We start from the raw sequence: 27,067 nt of genomic DNA, 5'->3' as shown, positions 1-27,067 counted from the left end.
CTGTGGCTAAATAGCGCCCGCTCTCAGTGTGACTCCCTACACAGGTACAATTTGTGATACATTTGTGGTGCTGTTCGTCGATACGGCACAAAACACAATTCATGCAGTGAAACTGACCGCTGCTATTGTGGTATGTATTAACCTGTCGAATGTCAGGCCTCAGTATGACATATGCTTGCAAGAATACCCATCGATTTTATGATGTCATATGGTCATTTTAAAGACACTGTTTTGTTGTTGTTGTTGTTGTTGTTGTTGTTGTTGTTGTTGTTGTATTTTGACAGAATAATACACAAGGCACATTCTATTTCCCAATAGTTAAAACCAAATCAGCCACTCGTAATTATTTAGAACTTTTAAAACTATTATTGCAATGTGCATGTTCCGATATGGGTAAACTGTAGAGACGCATTTAAGAAGGTGCAATGAATGGAATAACATTGTAGGGTTATATATACTGTAGCGTCAGTGGTGACAACGACCGATCTCATTTCAGTAACTACGACGTACTAACCCTAATTTTGTCGTCGCGAAGCTGCCTCGGTGATAATTCAGTGCAAACATTATGTTTTGAGAAAGTTAGTAGTCATGATTAGGTTAACTTAAGTATTATACTGGACAAAAATAGCTAGGGTTACTTGTGTACTTCATTGACTTACTGATAAAATATCAATCATAAAAATTCCTAACTTATTTTGTCCGGTATATGTCCAAATTAAAGTCTTGATTAAACCAGAGACTATGCGTATAAAGATGTAATATTCATAATATCTTTATTTTTTTACCATAGAAATTGACGTGTGTGTGTTGTGTGTGCGCGCATGCGTGTGTGTGTGTCCTACATTGACAGGTGGGTCAAGGAAGTACACAAGTTAAAATAAGTTTGTGTGTAGCTGCTAATTACAACAGCATGGGGCGGAGAAAAGAAGAGCCGCCCGCAAGGCCGAGAACGGGGAGTTATATGTAATTGTTTAGTTTAAACAAGATGGTATCTTCTGTAAAATCTATCATACGAAAAGAAACGAATTGATTTAACATGTTCCAAGTTCTGATTATATTATTTTGTTAAATGCGCAAGACGCAAGTCAAGATGTTAGTGTTCTCCTAAATGTAGAAAATGAGCAATGACCGATCCCTCTAATCACAACAAAAATGGCGGAGGGTGGCGGAGATGATTCGGAAAATCCGTTTTCGTTCAAAAAGTTTGTGAAGAAGAAAGATCAAACTTATTCTCTGAGTGATGAGGACAAAGATAAAGATGACACTGAGGACATGTTCCTCCTTCCAGACGTGTCGACGCGGAAGAAAAAGGGGAAGGCAGCGCTGATCTTAGAAGATGGTAGAATAATATTTTGGTTATCTCATAGTCATAACTGATTAGACTATGTCGCTGTCAAAACGACAATCTTGGTTTGTTTCTTATTTTTATGGATGATGAATTCTTCTGAGCAACTGTCGGTCTGTCACTTGATTTACGATCTAACGAATTCCGTTCTGGAGGCTGGAGTCAACAAAACAGGATAATAATAATTGGTCGGGAGGATAAACCAGAAAGTGGTACGCGATAGCTTGTCATGTGTCAAACTATCAGCCGTAATGATAAAAGCCGTAATGTTTTTGAACCGTTCGACTTACAAAAATGAAAAGCAGTGTTTTGTATAGCACTTTTTTGAATAGGGAAATAGACATTTGAAATGATATTTGGATGATTGGTCATCAAGGCACTTTTACAATGAGGGGTGGGAAGTTTCACCCATTTTGTTCTGGAGAGGTAGTGCAGAGGCACTAGGTGGGGTCAGCAATTTTGTACATTAAAATGTTAATAAGTTGTGCTTAAAGATTATAGTAAGGGTTTGGGATCATCGTTGATTTTGCATATGACATGCCAGAGGGAGGGTGTGTCATCACATGTAACGGAGAAGGGGTGTCATGACATGCAAGGGGTAGGGGGTGTCACTTTGGACAGAGATTTAACAGGGATCTCATGTACATTGTATATATGTACATACTTCTCCACAAATATCATCATCCCCCACCCTCACCCCCCAGCCATAGATTATGAATGGTCCCAAACATGGAAGCTTTCAGGAGTGGTGCACTTTATCAGGCACTTTTTAGGAGTTTGGTTAATATCACATGGAGAACTGAAATCACCTTGCCACGTTGAAGCTGACCTTTGGTATTAATTGACCTAGTCTAATTCGGCAACACCCTGCCATTTGGCCATGGGCGCGGTCACAAGTAATTATAGTGCCCATTTATCTAGTCATCAGCGCCATTAAATTTCTGCTCTTGTATATTATCTGGTGGTGTGCATATAATGTGGTAAATATTTATGTTGTTTTCTCTTTCCAGAGCCCCAGGCCCCTCCAACAAAAAAAAACAGCGATGAAAATCCATTTTCTTTTAAGAAGTTTTTATCTGGCCCTCAAACTAGTGCAAGACCAAAGTCAGGAACATCTCCCAGATCAAGAAATAATGCCCCAGACTTTGCAAGTGATCTCCCAGATTTTGTACAGGATCACTTCCTTGATGAGTCCCAAATTAAGAAGGAGAGAAAAACAAGAAACGCAGATCTTGATCTCCCTGACTTTGCGCTAACTTCCAACATTGAAGAAAATGTAAGTGCCTCTGGTCAGAACATTTCACAGCCACCGTACAACAGTGGTGACCTCCCTTATGTTGGTGGCAGTGGTAAAGAAAATGGAGACCATCACTCAAATAATAGCGATGAAGAGTTGACAAGGAACAGGCCTACCATGCCGTCTAGTATATCAAGTCTTCCAGACTTCTTGTCTGATGGAGCAGTGAACAATACGGAACTGTTTAATGGTCATAGTGGCGGAGTGACTGAAGCTCCCACCCAGAGAGGAGTGCGAGATGTGTCTTCCTTGGAGGTTCATGGTGACTTGGAACTTGAGAACAGAAGAGTGAGTGTTGTTAGGTTTTACCAGGGTCTCCCATTTGGGAGAAGAGGTCCTCAGCTACCTATGCTAGTTACAAGTGATGACACAAGCAGGTGGAAATTAACCCCAAACCAATCAGACCCTCTGGGCTGGTACATATGCTGAACAGCAAAGCAAATGCAACTGTGCTTACGGACAAGTTTTTAAACAGACAACATTAACATGAACACTTACTTTTATGAGGCTTCATTTTCTAGAAAATTGCATTTCTTTTGTTGCTCAGTATATTTTTCCTGCTTGTCCTGCCTGAGGTCCTTGTAGAATTGGATGCTCAAATTTCAGTCAATGTAACATTGAAATATTAAAAGTATTCTGAATATATGTACTTAGATCTTACACTCATTAGTCATTGAGAAAAAATTGAAAGGTTAATTACTACATTTTGTGTGGTCCAAACTTGATAATATTCAAGCTGTCATCATATATTTACAGGCCAGTGTTGCAGAAGAATTGCTGTGGTATTAACAGCTTTTCTTTTATCCAGCACAGGGTGCAGGTTACTCGTGACTGTATATGTGTCACAAAAATCAATTGCAACACACAGAAGAATTTTGAGCCATCATGTAACACACTTCACCAAGCCTAGTTGCTGAGTAATTTTGATTTTGACCATTCCTTGTCATTGAGATGGATAATAGGTACATTTATTATGAAAAAAAAAAATTTGTTTTGTGAATCAAACTGACAATCATGTCTATTGATGTGTTAATCATTTTCATGCATTGTCATTTATCAATGGTCTCATATTGTAAACATTGTCTGAATATAAGATTATTAATTAACATACTATCACCATGCCATTATGATTATCATGATTATCAGTGCACTTGGTGCTGCTTTGTTTTTTGCTGTTAAGGGGTATTATTATTCCCTACCACCATATTTTTGATGACACGTGACTAGTGTATGGTTTTCATGACCAACCCTTGTCAGTATTCCACGTGTCAGGTGAGGTTGTTAAGTTTAATTCAGTGTGTATCTTTGTGCATGTTACGAAACATAATAAATGTATGTCATACCAATGGTTAATTTCAGTTACGAGAAGAGAATCAAAAGTTGAAAAAGACAGTGGAGGATACAAAAAAGTTAGCTATGAAAGAATCAGAGAGGTGAGAGGTTTTGCATGTGAGAATAATATATTCTTCCAGTTGTCCTCACAGTGTCATCGTACAATGTAACCGTACTTCCCACATTGTAAATTCAGCTATATATTTACTCACTCACTTGACACATCCTCTCGTGGCCACTGACTGTCTTCCCCAGAGTGTTGTAGTATATGTGTGACTGTCTTCCTCAGAGTGTTGTGGTATAAATGTGACTGTCTTCCTCAGAGTGTTGTGGTATAAATGTGGCTGTCTTCCTCAGAGTGTTGTGGTATAAATGTGACTGTCTTCCCCAGAGTGTTGTAGTATATCTGTGACTGTCTTCCTCAGAGTGTTGTGGTATAAATGTGACTGTCTTCCTCAGAGTGTTGTGGTATGAATGTGACTGTCTTCCCCAGAGTGTTGTAGTATATGTGTGACTGTCTTCCCCAGAGTGTCTGAGCTGCTGAAGCAGATGGAGAGGCAGCAGAAGAAGGAGGCAGAAGAGACGGCTGTGATGGAGCGTGCTGTACACCAGGTGGAGGCCAACCTCGTCACTACAACGGTTAGTTGCATATGTCCTTTGGATGCCAGTGAATCTGGGGCAACACCACAGTGTGCTGGGACAACATCATAGGTCTCGGAGTAATATCATTCAGCATTGGCTATCTACACTAGTAATCAAAAGAGCCCTCCTGGAGCTTGGCCCCCACTTTTGTTTTTTTTCATGTTTTCAATGAAAGTCGAGAACACTTAAAAACTTTTAAAACCAGTACAAGAACATGTAATCCCAAATATGCCATATGGTACATTTGACCACTTTATAAAGAGCATTCCATATTGATTGTCAGTTGACAGAGGTCTGAATATTCATTGTATATTTCAGCAAAGAGCAGTAAAGGCTGAAAACACAGTGGCAAAATTACGACAAGAAGTGAAAACGTTGCAGGTGTGTATAATTGGAAGCTGTTGTAAGGGGCAATAAATTGTGTTTGATCTTACACTGGCTGCAGTCAGATGTTGGACCAGATTTGAATATTTGCTAAAATGGAGCTTCAGCCACTACACATTATTTTGTTGGTGTTGAGAAGAATGTCCTGATGGCTTAGTAGCTGTGCCCAACACAATGACTTCAGACATAGCTTGGCGAGTTATATTGAAATTAAGTCGGATTTCCTTCATATACAGAGGGAAACAAATAAGGTATCACATGAAAGCACAAGTGTTCCTTCATTTTTTTCCAGGATTTCCTCACAAGCTATGCGTTACAAAGCTTGTGAAGAAACCTTTGAAAACATAAATGAACACTTATGCTTTCATTTGATCCATTATTTTTTTCCATCGGTATGTTTGTTCCAGTGTGTACATAGACTATCTTTTGAGTACTTGTTGAATGATACCTTTTGCAATCACATTGTCTTTAAAAGTATGATTTTTGGTTTTGTCTTATAAGACTTTGTTCAACTGAACCATTGTCCAGAGCAGTGTTTATCATAATTCATATTCTTCATATCATTACTCTATGATATTATAGAACAAGGTATCAGCTCTTCAGACAGACAGGGACTCTTCTAGCACTGATGATGGTTTGTCTGCTATCCTGGAGAGGACCAAGTACGCCTCTGACCAACTGGCAACTGCTGCTGACACAGGAGAACGGACCATCAGGTGAGTCTTAAGTCACGGCCTTTGTCATTCCTTTCTACTGTAGATCAGGGTCCACTTGCACAAAACGATCTTACCGCTGCAATTATTGTAAATCTAAGCAATCACAATCTTAGGCTTTGGCTACAATCACCATTCACTTGCACAAAGCGATTGCAGGCTGAGATCATTGTAAGTTAAAATCGAAACCTATGATTGGTTGGAACCAATTGTAAGGAGCTTAGATCATTGTGATCTGTAATAACATAGCATTCAAGTTAGTGTCAGTTTCACGCATATAGTTATCTTTACGTTTGGAGGTTGCTTTTATATTGCATAAAAGTGTGTGATTCACCTTGACACTTCAACAACACGCAGAATGCAACATCGATTTAACGTCAGAAATATCATTAATTGCCGTTGTGAACAAGATCATATTGAATCAATATCATAAAGTATGATTCTCACCCCATTCAGTGTTGGAAGAAGTAAGAACACCATACCTTTTTGATATTCAAGGAAACGATAGTAACGAAAGATGACTGCATGCGACTAGCAATGGCCATGACCTTTCCAGTAACACAAGGGCAGCTAATCTTATTTTTTAAGCAAGAAGGGTGTGGCTTCCCTTGGCGTATTATGGATATTGGCGTATTATGGATATTGGCATATTAACCAGTTTCCTGTTTTATCTGCGCAGCATGCTATGTGCACTTGCAGGCAACTGTAGACACGAGTTGAGTTTAAGAAATTTCTACCTACAACATTGAAGAGTTCGATCTTAGTTAAGATTGCTTTCTCAAATCCATGCTGTCTTAAAATCGTCTTTGTGCAAGTGGATTAGGGCAATTGTATGGTGATTGTGAAGTTGATTGTAGGAGCCTAAGATTGATTGTAAAATAGATTGCAAAATTTCTACTGTAAACATGATTGAGAGCTGGATTACCTAAACTAATATGACTGCAAGAAAAGCTGAGTTTCATTTGCCCTGGACCTTTAAACTAACTAGCAAAGTTTTACCTACTTTCAGACAACTCATGACGGGAGTAGACAAGCTCCGCCTCTTGTCACAAGTCTTAGCATCCATCGACAAGATAACAGATGTTCCCGTTGAAGAAAATGCTGAGTCGGCACAGTCCTCCCATAACACATGACGTCACGCAGAGTGCTAAACTCACTGATTGATGTTGAAATATAATGCACAACATTGTCAAGGGTAGCTGTTTCCTTTCCTCATTGCAATGCTAGTTTAGCCCAATGGGTGTGGTGCTCAATGATCAGTCCTGGGTTCAAACTCCCTTCATGGGTACATGCTGTGATAGTGCTTGAAATATTGGTAAGAGTTACTGTGCTTGGTGTTGTGCTTATTGTAGCTTAACATCTTTAGTACAGTGAAAAGTTTTTTAAATAATGCCAGGTATTTTTTTCAACCAGTGCCAAAAGTGTTTGCCTTTATCATGAACCTGGCTTTGGAGAGTGTTATTTTCTGAACTATAATTGGCTGAATTTGCAAGCATAACCTTCAGCAAATATGGTAGTAACCCTGCATCATTACTGTCAGCTGGGTGCAAAATATTTCTGACTCTGCATATTTTGGTGGAGTAGACGATGAGTCAATTAACTGAAAGATGTGAAACCATCATTGAAGGAATGGTGGGTTAATCTCTTGGTTGAGAATAAATGTTGATGTTTTCATGGACAGTTTTTAAATATCAAATGTTAATGTTCAAAATATTGATGTTCTAAATTTAAGCAGTAGTGCTGCAAAAAATAGGTATTGTGATGCATGTTGAATCGAGACATGGGTATCTTGATACATATCGATTCATAAACTCATGTATTGTGACATCCCAATTGTCCACCTTAAATTTCTGTTGCCGTTGGATACCTCAATGGTTTTAGGTTTGTGTTTCAAAGGCCTCAGGTTCATTTCCCACGTATGGTACATTGTTTTATATTGTTCATGGTGCTGTTTCCATTATTTGACTGGATATGGGGTACTATAAGTAGTACATCTCACTCTCAGTAGACAGTCAATCATTTGGTGCGGTATTTACCCCATTAGGCGCCTGATCCAGTAGAAACCCCACCAACAACTGTGGGAGTACGTCTGAAGCAAATGTCAGTTCTGAATCCTAAATTGGAATAAAGTTCATGATATTATATTTTCTGTCAGTGGCATTTTAGAACATGTTTCTGTGGTGTTTATGTCACCTTCTTTATTGCAGTGACTGCACTGTTTTGAAGTAAGTACTAACGCAGTTATCTAGCATTATCAATATGTCACTGTCATTGTAATAAAGAAGTTGACTATCCATATAACTTGGTTTTCCTTCAGGACATGTTGTATCTTGTGACTTGTATTTCACTGATATTACCATGTAACAAAAAGCTGGCTGTAATGTTTAGTTTGGGCATTGTGTCAAATATTAGAATGCCCATGGATTTGCTAAAATAGACAAATCTCGGTATTACACAAAATATCAGGATTTCTTACTCCCAGTTTGTATGCCAGAAGCTCTATGTTTGGAATCATGATAAGTAGCACCAAGTGATATACACCAGTGTGCTTTGTGCTTGCCAGTGCTCTGTTTCAAATGTGCAATGTTTTATAAAGTGTACAGGCATAGTCCGCGAGTGTATAATTACCCACTGTATGATTGATCAAGAATGCCTTCATTCTTTGATGTTGCATCATACAGTATTATATGATGTTATGTCTGATGAAGTGTAGTATACAGATCTAGAATCACTGCCCATTTACCCCTAGGGCGCCATTTTCCAGAAAGTAATTATATGGCTTAGACCATAATAACCCATGCTTTGATGTAGATGTATGATCAGGGTGTGATTTCACTACAGTAGAAGCCCTCTACACTGGCATGCGTTGGGATCGGTATAATATGCCGGTATAGTGAATGTGTCGGTTTAGCGAACTTTTCCCTTTTCAACCTGAGAATGACATTAATGGTAATCTACTTTGTTGTTAATACATGTTTCTCTAATCTTCAAAGCCATCTTGACACGGCACATAACTGACAAAATGGGAGATGCCAATTAATTTATTTTGGCAAGTGACGTGTGGCTCACAACATACATAACCGCAATCCACTGTGTTGCTAAGACACATTCAGCCAATCAGCAGGAGAGCCAAGATACTGGATGCCCATTTTGTCAGCATTAACTACTGTACAAACAGTCAGTTGGGCGGTCTTTACTATGCCGAAGTACGGAGTATGTCGGAGGTATGTCGGTTTTGTGGGCCTCCACAGTATTTTCAGCCTGCATATGTGCATGTTAAAAAAGGCTGGTGCAGGCTGCCTCCAGTAGCAGGTTGCCTCCAGTAACAGGTTGACCCAGGGCAGGTAGCAATCAATCCTTCAACATCTTGAGCGGTCGGTGTGCTTTGATGGGGAAGTGAGTGCCTGAAAATAACAAGGCTTGTTACAAGCATAAACATTTGTGAAGGCATTAGTCAGTTACATTGCAGCAATCATATAACTTAGATTTATAAATAAAGGGAATACAAAACTGAAACAGAATCATTCATCATCATCACTATGGGGGCAGATCCTGTTGAATGTATTGGATAGTGAGCATTGTTATGAAAACTGCTCAACAGGTATTTGCTATGTTATAGAACCAATGACATTATTTTATAGAGCAACTGAACCTATTTTTAAGCCAATTTGCCCTCGGTGCAGGTTTTTTAACAGAAAGAAATTGCACCCTGATGATAATCATATCACTATTATCTCTTTGTGGTTGATTGGTTGATTGATTGATTGGTTGGTTGGTTGGTTGACTGGATGGTAACTTATGTTGTGTTATGTCAAATGTTTTTGATCACCACAAATTGGGAATAAAATGGATGAAAAATTTGTCCCACAGAACCTGTAGTGAACTCATTCAGAGTAGCTACTCATCTCAGGACCAGGTTTTATTTCTGTACATACAAGGCCATGGCTGACTTAATAGATGCTGTTTAATTGTCAAGGATGGATGAAATCAAAACTTACCTTGTAAACTGATGTTACACACTTGACACAAAACGTTCGGTAGCAGCTACACTATACATACATACAGTGTACCCTGATTGCCTGGATTGATGTTCATAATGACAGTCACTGGATTGTCTCACCTAGACTCTGTTTTTTACTATATTTCCCTTTTTAGTCCCAGAAAGGAAAGTACATTCTTAGGCTCAAGGGTTTCTCACGTCTGCCCTCTGCAAGAAGTGAGTGCTACTTGTGAGACACATCTACTGCCATGTTTAAATAAGACAGGAACAAATTTGACTCAGAATTCTGACAGAAACCCATAAGCATTGAACGACTGGAAATGAGTTCATGCATATTGCTTTGATATGATCATTTGAATATTTAAGGCCTTTGGCATAAACTGCACTGCATCTTTGTTACTTATTCAATATATGTCACGCTTGAGTTATTGTATTTACCTTTGACATCTTACCAACTCAGGGTCGTCGGGTAGCCTAGTGGTTTGAGTGTACGCTCATCATGCTGAAAACCCGGGTTCGAGTCTTCACATGGGTACAATCTGTGAAGCCCATTTCTGGTGTCCCCTACTGTGATGTTGAAGGAACATTGCTAAAAGCAGGTGATCTCCATCCTTAGTGTCACTATGTTAGCACCGAATTGCCCTCACTTGTCAAATGTACATTGCAATCCATTGAAAAGGAATGGTGCAGTAAATGCTGTCACCATGCACATCCCCTGTGAGTACCTTCCAGATCACTTTATATTGCTCACTGTAATTTGGTATTATTATTAATCTGACAAGACAACCATTAGTTTGGTGGCAATGACATAACATGGCCATTCTTAGCATTCTGCCATTCAGCATGTACTGGTACCCAAATCTGTGCCAGCAAATTGGTCAAGGGTTTTTAGCATGGTACAGATTGTATTATCAAGGATGAACCCATATAAACCTAATTGAATATATATTCTGAGCTGACTGCTTTGCCGTTATGTGTATGACTACCTGGATAGGAAAGACTTGTGAACGATACTTTAATGTACTTGATACTTTATTAGGTGCCTTGCATATGATTTCCTTGATTTAGGGAATATTGTGTATGTATACCGAAGGAAACAAGTAAGGGATCATAAATATTGTTTTGTTGTGGAGAATCATTTTATGTTTAAATATGTATGGTATGTATTCTTGAGGGGTGATCCTGAACCATTTATACTTACTATATATATATAATCACATTTTCTAAGTTTTTTACATGTTTTTACGTGTGTAAGTTTATTGTTTGTTTTGTGTAATCTACGTCATTGAGATGTAGAAGAGAGCCTCCATGTTCTCAACACTTCTGGAGAATGTATGCTTGCAGTTACACAATGATTCATCATTGCGAAAGTGAGTCCAGACATGCAACATCACTGGCAGAGCCTGAGGAAAACAGGCTTCAATGTATACTGCTCAACAGAAGTTAAGGAACACCTGATTCTTTTAGATGAACACAGTTAGTGGACTTGGTGTTGAAATGTGCATTCATTTATTGAAAGACCTGAGCATTTCTGTGTCTTGCTTTGCAAGTTATTTGACCAATTTTTTAAGAATTCAGACTTGTATGAACCCTGATTTGTGACGAGATGAAAAATGAACTCTTTGAGAGAAAACTTTTGCTTGTTTATATTTTTTTTGAGAATTAGTCAAAAGTATGATTTATGTTTCTATCAGGGAGAAGAATGCAACACTCTGAAATTGTTGCCATTTGTGAATTCAGGGATTCAAAAATCCTATTGCCTGATGCGGGGGCAAGTCAGTTTTCATTTCGGGCTATCAAATAATGGCATCTTACTTGGCCATGGGCTGCTAGATAATTTCCTCTTATGATTTCAAATTGCAGTTATACTTGAACTTGGATATCAATTCATATGTGCTCATAATGTAGTTATTAAATTTTGCATTAATAATAAAGTAGAGTTATTCTTTGAAATTTATCACTCTTATATTTTACTAAACATTATCATCAAACATTGTGTCATATAATCAGGGCAAGGGGAATATTGGTCAGGACAAGTTACTTTTTGAAGTCAATTGCCCTGTGGCAAGTGGCTTTTAAATTTGTGAACACGTGGAATTTGGTAAATATACAAATTTTGTGAATGTGCCTGATAATCTAACCCTCAAACATGCTGAATGATTTGCCTGTCTCATCTCTGTGACAGGGCACCACAACCTGTTATATACTCACAGATAAGGGTGTTCATAATGAATGACAGTTTGATTGGGTTTTTGTAACAATTATATGTATTGTAGATACAAATCTAAGTATTTTTGATCTTGTTAATTTTATTTGGTTCAATATGTATAGGTTGTTGATTTGCTACATGTATATAATGTAAATTGCATATAATAAATAAAACTTTTGAAACTATTTTCCCTTGTTTGTTTTTTTTTTGTTTTTTTTTTAATTCTGATATATAGAATATCAGTTCCTAGGTCAGATTAGCTCTGATGTTGGTTTTTGGTCTACAGGAAGCAGTGGGGTAGCCTAATCATTAAAGCATGGCATTAAACTAAACTCACTCACTCAGTTTGTTTTTCAGAACACATAGACACACTTAAACAGCACACATAGACACACACAGAGCAAACTTTGTATGCTGTTTGGAGTCACTTTGTTACCAACCCAGCTGGGTAGTGTTGCTTCTCTGGCGTATGCCAGGAAACCATGATTGTGAGATCAAATTCGACTTTGTTTAGGTCAGAACCATGTTTCAAGTAATGGTGTTCCCATTAATTGAAATAATCAAAGATAGGTCACAGTGAGAAAACGACCAGGCAATTAATCACATTTTCTCATAACTGAACACAAACAATTTTGGAACTACTGTTTTAGTGTTTGAAACACTTAACGATGAAACATAGCTTCAAAGTTTTCGGGACCTGAAAACGGGTTTGTTTCTTAGAAAACTCACTTTGCTATCTGAAAAATCACAACTGAATACTTTTTTCTTGAAGATTGCAGGATGTTTATGTTTATCATATATTAGTCATCACTTTAAAGTATCTAGTTGCATCGTGCTATACTTCTCTGCAAAAATGTGATAAATGACACTAACCAATCTTTTCGATGATTGTTCATTGGTAATGAAGCAATCATCAGTTGGGAGATTTCAACCAATTTCCTATACTAGTTTTGTCCTTTATGTTCCTGGTTTTCTGACCACTAACCGTTAAAGGAATTTATTCCTCTGATGGGATTCACTCCTGACATCCCCTGATTACCCACATATGGTTCATGACATCCTTCCTCAGTGTTGAATTCATGTGTAATCAGTTGGTGACAGAAATGATGATCTAACATTGGTAGGCTCATAAAATGGAAAATCCCCTACTTCTTTTGGGTGGTATATATGTGATGCAGGTGCATGCTGTGGGAGACATTTACGGTTGAAATACATCTGCATGAGGTATCATCAAACATACACCGGTATTGATAAACCATAGATCACAATGAACAACACTTGAATCACAAACAACACATCCTAAATGCCAAGGGCCACAACTCTGCACAACCAAAAGCTACATGGTTTGACAACATATCAACTCCAGGGGAATACCATGGATCTGTGTTACATCAGCCTCAAATGCAGAGCAGTTGTCTGAGGTCCACGTCATCAGGCTTAATCTATTTGTGGGGGACCTACTCTTGGTTTTGTCCATATGTAGATAATTAATACAGTCAAAATAGTCTTTGAACTTTGGGGAAGAAATGTACTACCTGCTATTCCTTATTTGGTGTATGATTTAGGCTGCATTCTATGTAAATATAGGATCTGTCTTTCTATTACACTGCTCATACTGAATAGCAGCGTAACGAATAATATGTCTAAATTTACTTAAACTGGTGTAAGCTGCTGATCCTAATTTTGTGAAACATTAAGATAGTTTCCATCTGAACGTGGCCATTTTGGTAAGAGTTCTGCCTGTAACTCTCACTTGAAATATATTCTTCTTATTATGATTATTTCTAGGTGATAGGACCCATGAAGATCCAGGGTAGGATAGGCCTTCAGCAACCCATGCTTGCCATAACAGGTGACTATGCTTGTCGTAAGAGGCGACTAACGGGATCAGGCGGTCTAGCTTTCTGACTTGGTTGACACATGTCATTGATTTCTCAGTTGTGCAGATCGATGCTCATGCTTTTGGTCACTGGACTGTCTGGTTGACAGACCACCACCATATAGCTGGAATATTGCAGAGTGCTGTGTAAAGTTAAACTCACTCACTGTAGGGGATAGGGTTTAGATTTAACATTAAACATGATGTTAAGTTTAGGGTTAGAATTTGGGTTAGGCATGGTATAGGCTCAAAATGAAATACAAGTTATGGGTAGAAATCTTTCCATCATTTTTGTGCATGTGTGTGTACAGATATTCCCAAAGTCGGTGATGTTTGCTAGTGATGCAAATGAAGCATAATGCAGAATACATCACCACTGATGGCTAGATGCCTGTGTGTGTGTTCATTTTGTTGTGTCCAAACAACTGACTTTTGTTTGATCCAAATTCACTATTTAATTATTCACAAACACTGACTGAAACTCAGTATCAGCTTTCACTCTTGAAAAGAAAACCTTGTTCTCTCCTGGATTAGAATGACTTTTGCTTCATAAAACTTTAGTCGACTGACAGTGAAACTAGCAGTAAAAGGTTTACAATGACTTATAATCTCCACAAGCCTCTCAGCATATAAACACCCTGCACAGATACAATATGCATTGTACTTCCTGCAGTTTGAAATCTCTTTCTCAAAAAATACAAAAGCATCATAAACATCTTGAGAAACTGTTAATGGTGGTATGATACAGACATTTAAGAGACATGCTCTGAAAAGCTTGATGGTGTAGTGTGCTCAAAGCTGTTTTATCGTGGTCTGTGTATTGGGCGAAAGAAATTGACACCATTCTGGGACATGAAGTCAACAAATCTAATTGTTCACAATCAGAACAAAACACTTCACCATTTTCTTCCAACATAAGTAATAGAATACTAAACTAAATTTGAATAACTTCCTGATTGGTCCATGAGGGACTTTATTAAAACAGAAAGTGATTTTTGAAAAACAACAACCTTGCAACATTATTCTTTTGACAGTGCACATATGGACAACAGCGAATAAAGTGAAATGTACCAATTGTTAAAGTAACTAGTCGGTCTAAATAAGTGATGAGTTCAAAGTTTGATTTATGTAAACACTTTATAGACATACTACAACATCACCCTTGCATATTATTGTGCATATCATAACATCCAGAGAAAATTTAATTTGCAAGAAAGACAAAGTCATAAACTATTTATCATTTGTACATACGTGTTGAGAAGCATCTGCACAGTGTAAGGAAGATTTCAATTGTTACTCTCCAGATGATGTTTACCCCAGGGTATTAAATATATCATGGCTGTTTCAGTCGAAACACAAACTGTTCAACAATTTGTAACATTTATTCCCCTGCAAAATGTCAGCCGTCTTAATCAGATTACATTCTAGCATAATAATGGGTATGGTCATTTTTGAGGAACCAGCTTTTGGCCCATGGCCGCATAAGTTAGACAACAATTTTGTAACTTTGTAATTAATCATTCAGTCTGACATACGTACACAGAATATAAACTATATTTAAATAAGTACACAAATGCTTCACCAAAGGTAACACATTATGAAAATGTGTAAACTTAGCTATTTGGGTTCAGTAAAATGGACGCACTTCCAGGAATAAATTATTATAGTTTACTTGCCTACTTGGTATTATCTGGTCATGCAGATTGTAACAATAATCATAAAAGTCACGACAGTTTTAAATATTACATGCCTTGAAATAAGAACAGTTACGTTCCATTTACATTTAATATTATGCAGAAACCTAAAGCAAAATCTACTCGAAAAATAATTAATTTGTACATTCGAGAACAAACTATCATCAACGCTAAAAATAACTTGGTACTAGTAGTGTCACGTGGTGTGTCACATGACACTAACTTTAGAACATTGATAACCATATTTAGCTGTCTGACATTGTTGTCTGTCTTTCCTAGCAATATTAAATTAATAGTACATCGGGTTTAAGTCTCATAAACGTTAGTACTATACGCAAAAAAGTATTACATACTCTTCGGCAGTTCTCGATGCACATCCGGACACTCACGAATGTACCCGAACTCGAGCCAATATGGCAGCTGTGACGCCATGTCGAGAAGTCTGAACATGACACAGTGAATATTCAGGACATTTCCTGATGTTGGCCCGGCAAAGGCCGCGTTTGACTTCTTTAACAACTTTGTTAATAGGTTTTTGTATTTATATTGATTGTGAGAAGGCTTCAAAGAGCATTTGGAGCTTTCGTTTCAATGTGAATGGAGTAATATGAATCTGGACTCACTTTCATTTGCGTTGGCAGAAATCAGTTATTCCGTTGCCAATCTAACAAAGAAAAATTTCAAAGCAAACGTTTCTGAGATATCACATGTAAGTAGCAACCATGTTTGTTTAATAGTTAATGAAATAGAATGTTGTTTTACCATGCAGATCATAAGTATTTTGGAAACTGAGCCTTGACATTCACAGAGAACTTGCGAGTTCGAAATTTAGGATCAACTATCACAAGTTCTGCTATTCATTCTTTTAAAAATATCACAACATACCAAATGACCAATGTCTAAATTTAGTGGAAGGAAAGTTTCATGTAATGTTTAAAATTTTAAAGCGATTTGAATTCGAAAAAGATGTCAAGGTTTTGTGAGCATCAATGAAGATTGTGATTACTTTTGCATCAGTGTCATTTTGTATCTATATATGATCTGAAATAATCTTGAGTCATATGTCAGTTGATATTAATAGAAAAGGTAGTAAAATAATGAGTAAGAGTGCATTCAGGGTCCTTTGAATCCGTCATCTTGAAAAATTGAAAAGATTACAGTTGTGTCTGTCAATTTTGCTTGTCAGCAAATATTGATCTCTGGACAGTTACTTAATCTCTAGGGAGTAGTGGTGCATTTTATCTACTGGATGTTGTAAATTGTTTTGGATGAAACTGTTTGTGGGTGGGTTACCAACTGATCATGCTGTTAACTTATTTTCACAACCATAAGTATCCTATATTGGAAATATTCATAGGCAGCATCTTTTCAGTTCCCTGACCGTGTAATGAAAGATACCATTTACACATTTTGAAAGTTTCAAGCATTGGTCATTTTGAACTGATTCATGTATTGATGTTATTTGAGTTGCTGAACTTTAAAAGTTGGCTATAGTTTGTGTGAGTTCAATTAGTATGGAATTTCAGATTCATAGAGCAAGGGCAAATTGTTTGTGTTAGAACTTGTATTTTGTAATAATCAGACTAGGTAATATGCAAACTATGTGTGCAGTTTGTGCCAGAATCCCTAGAGTTCATTTGTCGGAAACTGTATTTGGTTGTAGAAATTCTATATACTTTGGTCTTAGTTTGTGCACAAGTGTAATGTGGTCTTACTAGACCAAAGGATATATCTGTAACTCAGGTTTCAGATTAGTGGCTAATGTAGTAGCCTGTCTGCAGACTTTTAACAGATGATATGCATTTGTGAATTGTATTGTTGCAGATTCATCTGCCTTAATCATTTATGCATGCAGTAATAATTATATCATTGGATCCACATCATGGTTTTAAAGGGCTTGAGTTCCGTTGCCCTATGTTTATAACAGAACAGTTGAGTATGGTGTTGATTGAAAGTATTTTTTCATCTTGAATCAGTTGGATCTTGTTGGCAACAACACCTTCAATAATTCTCTTTTGTGTGCATTTCTTCATTTTGCATGCTTGTTTGACAAAAGTAATTTCGCCACCAGTAGTTCAAATTTACACGCCCTCCCTTATTTCTCCCATCCTCCTCCCACCCCCATCCTTTCTACATGAAATATGTATAACTGATGAAGCATGTATTTTTTGTGGGCAGATAATTATATCAATCACACTGAAATACAACAGTTATTAGTGATCAGTAATAACCTTCATAATCAAGTGTGGACACCAAGAATTGACACACTGTTATGATAGATTTTCGGAATATTTGTTTGTGTTTCAGCTTGTCGCCCAGCACGGAGCGGAGGCTGATAGGCATCTGTTCCGGTGCCTCTTCTCTCACGTTGATTTCAGTGGTGATGGTAAAAGTAGTGGCAAGGACTTTCACCAGGTGGGTCATCATGAATTGGTGATGCATATTTACTAGAATTCAAAATGGTTGACATCAGGGATTAGGAAAGGCAGGGGCGTTGGGTCATTTTGCACATTTGAATGAAGTATGGCCCTTTAAAATTTTGATACAAGGGCAATGACCCATTGTAAATTCAGAAAATGCCTGATAATCCTGAAAATGGCCTATTGCCAAAGTATTCTTTACCAGTCCCAGGAGTATGGTTACAGTTTGCCCCTAATTTGGGAATTTTCTTGTCCTGGTTATCTTTAATTCAGTATTAATTTTCCTCATGCATTTCATGCAGTATCTTTTAAGCCTTTTGTATTCATTGAATTTTTACCCAGGCCCATCATTAGGGAGAAATGGAATGCCTGGGGAAAATCTTTCGTTGTAGTTTCAGAATTTTTGCTGTTGTTTGATGTAGACTCAGATCATCTGGATTTTGAAGCTACTTAGAGCAATGTCTGTTCTGAGGTGATGTCTGGGCTTAAAATAAAATACTTGAGTAAACATGAAAAGGTTGGGTTTACATTCTTTTCTTTTTGTGTGTGTCCATAAATGAGCCTTCAGTTTCCCTTCCAGACTCAGTTTCTGATTCAAGAGTGTGGGTCACTTTTTAGTAAATCCAACTTCGTGTCAACATTGTGCTACGCCATCGACAATCCTCTACACCACCAAAAGGTAGATACTTTTCCCATTACAAGGAATTCATGTAGATGATTTATGACATTTTTTTTTATCATAATCATGATAATAAGGTACTTTCTTCCTAATGTTGTCTGTTCTATGACTTGGTGCCTCAGCATTAGGTTTTACTGAGACATACGTATCATAGTCAGAAAACAGGATTTGCTGCTGTTGGTGATTTTGGACCACAGTTTGATATTAGTATCAAGTTGACAGCAGAAATATATATTTGTTCTGAGGTATACTAGACAGCATGTCAGTAGTTTGTAAATAATCACTGATTGATTGTGGTTTAGATAATACACTTTGAGATATGAGCACATCTCTGCTCGATGATGCAATAGCCAGCAAGAAGTCAGTCAGCCTGACCACCCAATCCTGTCAGTTGCTTCATATGACAAACTGAGTTATTTGAAGACCAGTTGTAACCTGAGTCCCATTGTGATCAACAATCAGTAACAATCCCAAAGCTCAAACTGTTTTATAGCACTTATGGTATGAGCAAAAGGGTAGTCAGAAAATATGAAGTCCCACTAGAAATGTGTGCATATAAAATCATTTTCTGCTCAGCATTCACTCATTTTTTACAGTCTCTATCGATAGAATGCCAAAGCATTTCTGTTTGTTTTTAAGAGTTTGAAACCGTCATCACAGCTGTTCCCCCAGCTGAGTAAGGTTTTAAGGCTCACACGTGTACAGGAGGTTGTATTTGGTTTGGCGCTTCTCAACTCTGTAAGCCCTGATTCCCGCACATACGCCACACAGTACATCAAGCAAAAACTTCCTGACCTACTACGCTCATACGTGGATGCAGGTGAGTACATGGCAAAGGCTATACCTATAGGAGGATGTCTGTATAATTTTTTAACTTCTCCTGTGGTGTGAACTCTATTTGGATATCATGTGTCACTGTTGCAATTTTGAAGCCTGAATTTCATGTAGTTGAACTAAAGTTCAGGAGTGAAACAGTATGCTCTTGTTATGGTGCAGTTGGTATTTTGGTACAAGGCATTTAGTTTATATATGAAATTTGATCAAAATGCACAAAATTGACATATGGCATAGAAATGCATAGATTTTGTCAGAAAAGATTTGAGTTCTTGACATTTTAGAAGAGTTTTAAAGAAGTTAATGAAATGATGATACAAAAATGAAATACTGATTTTTTTATTGTATTACGGTATACTGGACAGCTGTTGTCAGTGGAACATGTCTTTCTCAGATGTAATATGTGTTATATTTGTAATTACACTTTTTCAATAAAGTACAGATCCTAGTACTTTTTGGGTTTAGTCTCATCCAGGATTTCTGGCCAACCTGATTGTTCTCTCTATTTCTGGTATTTTTTTGTGACTGAGACAAATGTTTTGTATTTAAGACGTCACAAGTCGACAGGAGGGTGGGCTTCAGGACGTCTGCATTGAAGTACTCCACCTGCTACTGACACACTTAGAGCGGGGAAAAGATCATTTTGGTATTGGCAACGAACAGAAGGAGGCATTCCTGAAAACACTCAGAAGAGGTAATTACTTCAATGTTAATTACCATAACTGTGCAGTGTCATCCATGAAGATCTCATCCTCTGTGGATAAAGCAGGGATGATAATGCCTTTTGTGTGTTTCTGCCTGATGCTGCTCAGATTTTGTGTCACAAAAAAATCCAGTGATTGTGTTCTAGAAATACCCTGATCTTGATGTTTGTTGTACCCTCGTTGGTGCATTTAATCTTAGATGTTTAATCCCACATTAGACTGGAGTACCATGATATGCCTGAAAGACATCTAAAGCAGCACTCTGCCAGAGATATTAGGTCTAAAGAGTTACAAATGGCGATTGTTCCTTGGTAGTAGATTTAGGGTGGTTTAACACATTTTTTTTTGTATACACATCTAAAGACTTGTCATGGTTACAGATTTTCCCCGAGAACGAGCACCAGCAGTTCTTGCTCCTTTACTGTTCCCCAACACTGAAGACATACCCATAGAGAAACTTGCAGATACGCTCAGCATGCCCAAGTCAATGGTTGGTATAAACGCAAACCATGTTCCAGTGCAAAAACCTGATTCTGAATGTTTGTGAATGATGAAAGAGCGTGAAAACAATTCAGTCTTAGTTCTCTTGGTGGACATTACTTTGTGTGCATTATGATGTACTCAGTGAAGAATTATCTTTCATTTCACTTCATGTATGCAGATTTTATGCCTTTGTTGCTGATATTATTCTGCTGTGCAGTGTATGAACATTATTTTTATTTATTGCAGATGGATGCCTCTCTGGCAGACATGATACTGGAAGCAGGATACAGCTGTACCTCTACGTATGTATCCCTACTTGTTGTCACAGTAAAGATGAGATGTTGCAAATCAATCTGATATGTCTTTATGTATTTGTAAATCCATTCATGGATAATGGTTAATTATCATCCTTATTTCGTTGGTAAATATATTTACTGATAATGGGTAATTATCATACTTCCAGTGTTGAAGAATGCAGGAATCATCTTATGCAGTTTGGTTTCCGAGAGTTGACACCTACCTCGGTTGCCCGAGTCCTAGGAATGATGTCCCACACGCCCACAGGACTGGGAGAGTCTCAGCCAGCACCGGTAGGACTTTACTTTGTAGAACAAGAAAGATTCTCCTCCAATGGGGAATAGGAATATTTCACCAGATACATTTTGACAATATTTCCTAATCCTGACTCGTGCTTATCTCCTCCCTTTGAGTGAAGATTGAAATCACTTAAGGTTCCCTTCTAATTGAAACAGACGTACAGTACACTCATGCCCCGGAAGCCTCCCTTTCCCACCATTACATTCACATGACCAGCCATGCTTGCCACTCTCTCCTTCATTGCCCGACGAGGACAGTTGGAGGCTGTTTTGAAGAGGAATGGAAACGCCAGTCAGCAGCTACAACTACAGTGGTTCATCGGCTGCAATAGGTCCGTCAGTTGAAGAAGAGACATCGTATGCACGCACCCGTTCACAGAATTCCTGTATCCTCACATCACAGATGATGTTCCTTCCATCAGCTTGCCCACTGCTCTCACACACAGATCCTGCTACAGTTGCAAGGGTTCACTGTCGGCATCACCTGTTCATTGGAAATTCCGTTATCATTCATCGTCTTCATCAGATACGGACTCATGTAGGAAAGAGCAAAGGCACTCACAGAATGGCAGTTGTTTAAGGGATTCACATAGACAGGAGGACCATAATGTCACTGTATGGATGTTGTTCTCAACTGTTGCATGCACTTGCGTAAGGACGGAGATGGGTGTTGTCAATCTCCATCACGGGAGGAAACCCTCTTCCCAGACTCAGAGATGATATTGTGGATCACGAACGGTTAGGACCTAATCTTGCTATCGAAGGACTCCAAGGACGGCCATACCTATATGATGTATGACATGGACATCAACACTTACCCGTTTCCATCGGTTGCACCAATGTTTACCATCCAGGAAACTTTTTCTACAGCCTTTTACACAGCGCTAAAGTATCAGCAACAACACATCATACAAGCTCATCATTGAGACTCGCAATAGATCCTACAAAGAAGAGGATAAGTGACTGGCCCAGCTGGACACAACCACTCAGCGTACCTGCCTTGGACTCACTCGTTCCAGGGCTATCAACGAGGCTGTCATCTCCAAGTTCAGCAACCCTGTGAATGAAGACAAAAGAATGATCCTCTCTACTCTTATCACAATTCATTTCAGAGCATCTAGCCTTGATGTCTGCAGGATTGAATTTACTATGTTGGCAAGGTCTACTATCAGTGTCATCATGGGGTGACAGCTTTACTAAACCCTTCTATAGAGCTCCTTGGTCAACATCCATGGTATTCAACAGTAAAATTGAGGATGTTGCTAAATCTGTTACTCAGGACTCCATTGAAGTCATGATGATACAGTTGATTGACACTTTGACTTCTGTCCTTAAACAGAATTCTCAGCATTACTCCAACAAGTCTAAGCACTCTGGGGTTCAGAAAGTGAGAGACAAGAAGTGCAACGCTCTTTTCGTCACTCAAATAAAAAAAACAGGCGCTCGCATGTAAAAGGACACCCTGCCAGGGGCGCTAAAGGAGGAAAGCACTGAAGATAAGGTTTGGAACGACTGGCATCCTCCACCCCCAGCACCTCAACATGTTGGATAGGATTGCTCTGCCGGACAACTTGATACCAATCAAATTTCTGTGCAGGGATCTGTTTGCTAGTTCCAACCATCTCTATGTAGATGCGTCACTACAAGGTTTCATAAAGGCACTGAGTTTCACTCACCCTTTTATATCATGATTTGTTGAGACCCAGACACACTGCAGAGTATAATTGTTGAGTATCCATGGACATGTCTTGAACAGGCTAGCATGAGTGATTATGACCCAGTACACGTACTTAAGATATATGGGCTCTCACAGATTAATATTGTAAGAACAGGACAGAACTATCGACGTTGCAGTTGCCGAAAGGGGGGAAGTACTGGGCACACTTATATGGCTACGTCAGAGGATCCAGTGTTGCCTGACCCACCACAGTTTCCATCAGATTATGTAATCTTAAGAAGCATGAATCAGGAGAAGGAAAAATATGTTATTTTCTGAATAATTTTGTTATTGTACACTTGTCCAGACTCCTGACGTCAAGCCCTCCCAACCGCCCCTCTCAGGCAAGTTGAATTCCCTGTAATTCTCGTGCCAGGCGTATAAGGTTCAGAGAGAGTGGCAAGCATGGCTCTTCATGTAATGGCGGGAAATTGAGGCTTCCAGTGGATGAGTGTATTTTACGCCTGCTTCAGTTAGAAGGGAACTTCAAGTGTTCCACTGTCTTCACGTAGAAGGAGGAGATACTCATAATAAGTATGAGTCAGGATAAATACAAAATACCATTTTTTTAAAAAAAATTACATTTTTAGTGTCTGTAACATCAAGGATATTCAACTAGAACTAGTGAGAACAACAGAGTTATTTAATGAAATAGGCATATTATGATTATCTGTTAATATGTTTGTATGACAATTTTGTTTGTAACAAATATAAGCAATGATTATATTGCTTGTTGTGTATTTCAGACCTCAGTGGCTGTTGGGAGTGGATGGTCGGACAAAGACAGAATAGACACACCAGGGGTAACGACTTGGAATGTGGAGATCTTTGTGCAGGTTGTGAAGGATCTTGTAAGTAGACCTCTGAGGGCTAGCATTTCCATACAGTATCATGTTTATTAGGAGTGATATGGTATGCTCTTACCATTGTATGGTACATATTGAGGTGCAAGGCCTTCGTTTCAGTATGTGAGATATGATCATAATGTAGGGAAGCAATGTATGAGCCGAACCTTACATTAACCTTAATGTTTGTTATTTTGAATGAATGAATGAATGAGTTGAGTTTTACGCTGCTCTCAGCAATATTGCAGGTATATGGTGGTGGTCTGTAAATAATCGTGTCTGGACAAGACAATCAAGTGACATGCACAAGTGGGAACTTATAGCATGCGTCAACCAAGTCAGAGAATCTGACCACTGATCCCATTAGTCGCCTCTTAAACAAGCATAGTCACATTTTGTGGCAAGCATGGGTTGCTGAAGACCTGTTTTGCCCTGGATTTTCAGGGGTCAATATTTTGAATGAACAAAACTGTCATTTTATGAGTAGGTAAAAGAACATTATGAAAACTGAAAATACCAAATTTCTGGATTGCATTATGGTATTCCAGACTAAATGCAAAATACTGTGGTTCTGCTAATACAGCGGTATGTCATTTCACCCCAATCATTGTTGACTGTGTTCAACATTCGGTTGCACTCATGAGATACATGACCTGTTTTCTGTAGGCACCACTCTTGAACTGGAAGGAGGTGGTTAGTCAGCTGGATCACAAGGGGTTCTATGTGAACAACAAGAAAGGCCTGAAGCTGCTGATGGAGGGATTGTTCCGAGGCCTTCAAGACATCTTCCCAGTAGAGTACATCTTCAAGCCATGGAGTAACACAGAAGGACAGGTACAGCCAACATACACCCATAATTTAACTCTTTAGCTTTAGTCCTCAGTAAGCTATGCTTGTCATGACATTCAACAAACTGCTCACCCTTTCTCTAAAGGACAGTACCTCAATAAATTAGGCATTTTCAAGAGTGTGTGGAAAGGAGCCTCATTTTTTCACAAATGTGGGAGGACTGAGTTGGGAGTGTGAATTGTCATGACAACCCTTTGCATGATATCTAACAAATGGTTTGCTTAAGTGTTGTGCATATGGTCATGTTGTTGGTTTGGCAACAGAAGTGTACATTTGATTCTGACATTACATTATTCCTTCAGAAGTGTAATGATCAGGAAACAAAATGAATATGTTCACAGAAGTTTTGCTATTATACTTCATGGAGCAAACAAACTCTGTGAGTAAGCATCAAGAAGGTTGATGAAATGACCTTTGTGTTTCAGTTATCATTTATCATACAGTCATTGCGGAACCCTGATGTGTTCAGTTTTGCTGACTACCCAGGGGATACAGTTGTCATTGACATCCTCAAATCCACACCCAATGATGAAGACAGAGAGGTTGCTACTTGGTATGTACTGTATATAGTTAACGAGCTTATAACCAGTAAGGTGTGCAGACATGGTAGAGCAGACGGGTGAACGTTGGGTAGGAACAGGTCTTCAGCAACCCATGGTTGCCACAAGATGTGAATATACTTGTCGTAAGAGGCAACTAACTGGATTGAGTGGTCAGACTCGCTGACCTGGTTGGCACATGTTATCAGTCCCCAATTGCTCAGATCTGTGCTGATGCTGTTAATCAATGGATTGTCTTGTCCAGGCTCAGTTATTTACAGAATACTGCCATATAGCTCGAAGATTGCTGAGTGCAGCATTAAACTAAACTAACTCACTCACTCACTCACTCGCTCGCTTGATAAAACAAATATCATGTAATGCACAGTTAATGTCGTTGAATTTAAGAAGATTTTTCTCATGGATAGCTGAGTAGTATTCTGGTTAAGCAGTTACCTGAAATATCATAGGTACAAGTTACCAATCAAGTTAGCTATCAAAATCCAAACATTCACTTCATGGGGCTTTATGCAAAGCCCATTTACCATGTCCGGCGACCAGGATGTTGCTGGAAAACCGCTGAGACATCAGTATGTATTTATGCTTACTCATCATTTCCTCAATTGTCAATTGAAATTGGTTTGTTGCCCGGGAGCATAACTCAAAAACTGTTCAATATTTGTCAAAAGAAATTGGTAGATGTATCAAAGAGAAGCTAAATTGATGCCTTTTGCTTATTAAAGATATTTGTCATTTTTACTTTTCTGCGTCTCCATGGAAACGATTATGACTTGCTGTGAAAAGGGAAGGGCGGGTTTCGTTTCCCAAGCACAACTTGAAAACCGTTCAATATATTTCTACAAAACTTGCCAGATATATCAACAAGAAGCTAAATTGGTGCCTTGTGCTATTTACAGATTTTGTCATTTTATTATTCTCAGTTTGAACTTTGTATTAAGTAATGTACCTAGACTTAAAGTAACAGTCAGATGATTTGTTCTTTCAGATTTATAGGGGCTGGGGGATTTGTCTCCTAAGGACTCTTGTTTGACCTGATTTGCATTTACTGGGCTAGATGGACAAAACAAACAAGTTAAACATGACTTTGTCTTATTGCAGGAAATCCTTGAACCTGGTGGAGTCACTGCTTCGCCTAGCAGAGGCTGGGCACTACCAGGCAGTGTGGGATATGTTCAAGTACCCGTCCCAGAAGTGCCCTGATATGCTGGTCCTTGCCCTGTTACAAACAACAGTATGTATTATCAGTCCACACTCTAAAATCATCTGGGCATGTATTGGTTTTCAGAGACCTATGCTTGCCATTGAAGGCGAATGTTAGGATAATGTGATCAGATTTGATTGGTTTATGGAATGGTATCATATCCCTATTGTGTAGATCAACTTGTCTTGTTCAAACTATTATGTATGTACCTGTGCTGAGTGTGGCATTCAATAATTTAACAAAAACCCAAAGTGTTAGATGTAATCTGGAAATAGAAGTCTGTCTTGAGCACTTCAGTCAGGGAGATTTGTTTTACCTCAGGAGACAGTTTGCCCACAGAAGCATGTCATTTTTATGTTTGCTGTTTCTTCTGTGTTCTGTTACCATCATTTCTGTTTTCAGTGAAAGAACCCATATTATGGTTAGACATGTTTCTAATGATCATCTGATAGTGAGTTTTAACAAAGTAACTCACAGCTGCCCAGATTTTATCCATGAAACTCTTCTCTTTCAGCCAACATGGAACACCATCAAACAAGAACTGATCGCAACACTTATGCCGATTTTCTTGGGCAGCCATGCAAATTCAGCAGTGGTTCTTCATTATGCTTGGCATCATCAGGTACACTTGTTTTTAATCATGGTAACATGTTCTTCTAGATTCTGTAAACTGACTGTACAGTA

General features: G+C 38.4%; 2 protein-coding genes across 5 annotated transcripts in view; both read left to right on the top strand.

Annotated features, from left to right (window-relative positions):
- The first annotated feature begins 1,136 nt into the window (after nt 1-1,136).
- On the top strand, nt 1,137-12,107 carry LOC137258541 (endosome-associated-trafficking regulator 1-like). The gene is made up of 7 exons (XM_067796250.1): nt 1,137-1,339; nt 2,356-2,930; nt 4,002-4,075; nt 4,502-4,613; nt 4,935-4,997; nt 5,583-5,716; nt 6,723-12,107. Exons 1-7 carry the CDS (start codon nt 1,153-1,155, stop codon nt 6,844-6,846), a joined length of 1,269 nt encoding a protein of 422 aa, XP_067652351.1. The 5' UTR covers nt 1,137-1,152; the 3' UTR covers nt 6,847-12,107.
- A 3,783-nt stretch (nt 12,108-15,890) lies between these two features.
- The window catches only part of LOC137258918 (CCR4-NOT transcription complex subunit 1-like), a 51,724-nt gene continuing 40,547 nt past the window's right edge, over nt 15,891-27,067 (top strand). For 2 of the 4 annotated variants that reach the window (XM_067796615.1, XM_067796614.1), the window contains exons 1-13: nt 15,891-16,204; nt 17,803-17,910; nt 18,496-18,594; nt 19,234-19,414; nt 19,979-20,122; nt 20,513-20,622; nt 20,862-20,917; nt 21,079-21,205; nt 23,675-23,779; nt 24,440-24,607; nt 25,048-25,175; nt 26,281-26,413; nt 26,898-27,005. In XM_067796615.1, coding sequence (XP_067652716.1) covers nt 16,103-16,204; nt 17,803-17,910; nt 18,496-18,594; nt 19,234-19,414; nt 19,979-20,122; nt 20,513-20,622; nt 20,862-20,917; nt 21,079-21,205; nt 23,675-23,779; nt 24,440-24,607; nt 25,048-25,175; nt 26,281-26,413; nt 26,898-27,005 — 1,569 coding nt within the window. In that variant the 5' untranslated portion in view covers nt 15,891-16,102. Of the gene's footprint in view, nt 16,205-17,802; nt 17,911-18,483; nt 18,595-19,233; nt 19,415-19,978; nt 20,123-20,512; nt 20,623-20,861; nt 20,918-21,078; nt 21,206-23,674; nt 23,780-24,439; nt 24,608-25,047; nt 25,176-26,280; nt 26,414-26,897; nt 27,006-27,067 lie in introns of all 4 variants that reach the window. The other 2 variants (XM_067796613.1, XM_067796612.1) reach the window with 1 other exon arrangement.

Source organism: Haliotis asinina, chromosome 12, assembly GCF_037392515.1.
Source record: "Haliotis asinina isolate JCU_RB_2024 chromosome 12, JCU_Hal_asi_v2, whole genome shotgun sequence".
Taxonomy (NCBI): domain Eukaryota; kingdom Metazoa; phylum Mollusca; class Gastropoda; order Lepetellida; family Haliotidae; genus Haliotis; species Haliotis asinina.
Note: the sequence above shows the minus strand (reverse complement) of the source record. Positions and strands in the feature narration are given on the sequence as shown.

What these genes read in the sequence shown, in the direction of transcription:
- LOC137258541 (XM_067796250.1), top strand. Translation starts at nt 1,153, where the DNA reads ATGGCGGAGGGTGGCGGAGATGATTCGGAAAATCCGTTTTCGTTCAAA. An exon ending in AGCGCTGATCTTAGAAGATG is followed by an intron (nt 1,340 to 2,355) that starts GTAGAATAATAT and finishes TTCTCTTTCCAG; the next exon opens with AGCCCCAGGCCCCTCCAACA. An exon ending in ACAGGAGAACGGACCATCAG is followed by an intron (nt 5,717 to 6,722) that starts GTGAGTCTTAAG and finishes ACCTACTTTCAG; the next exon opens with ACAACTCATGACGGGAGTAG.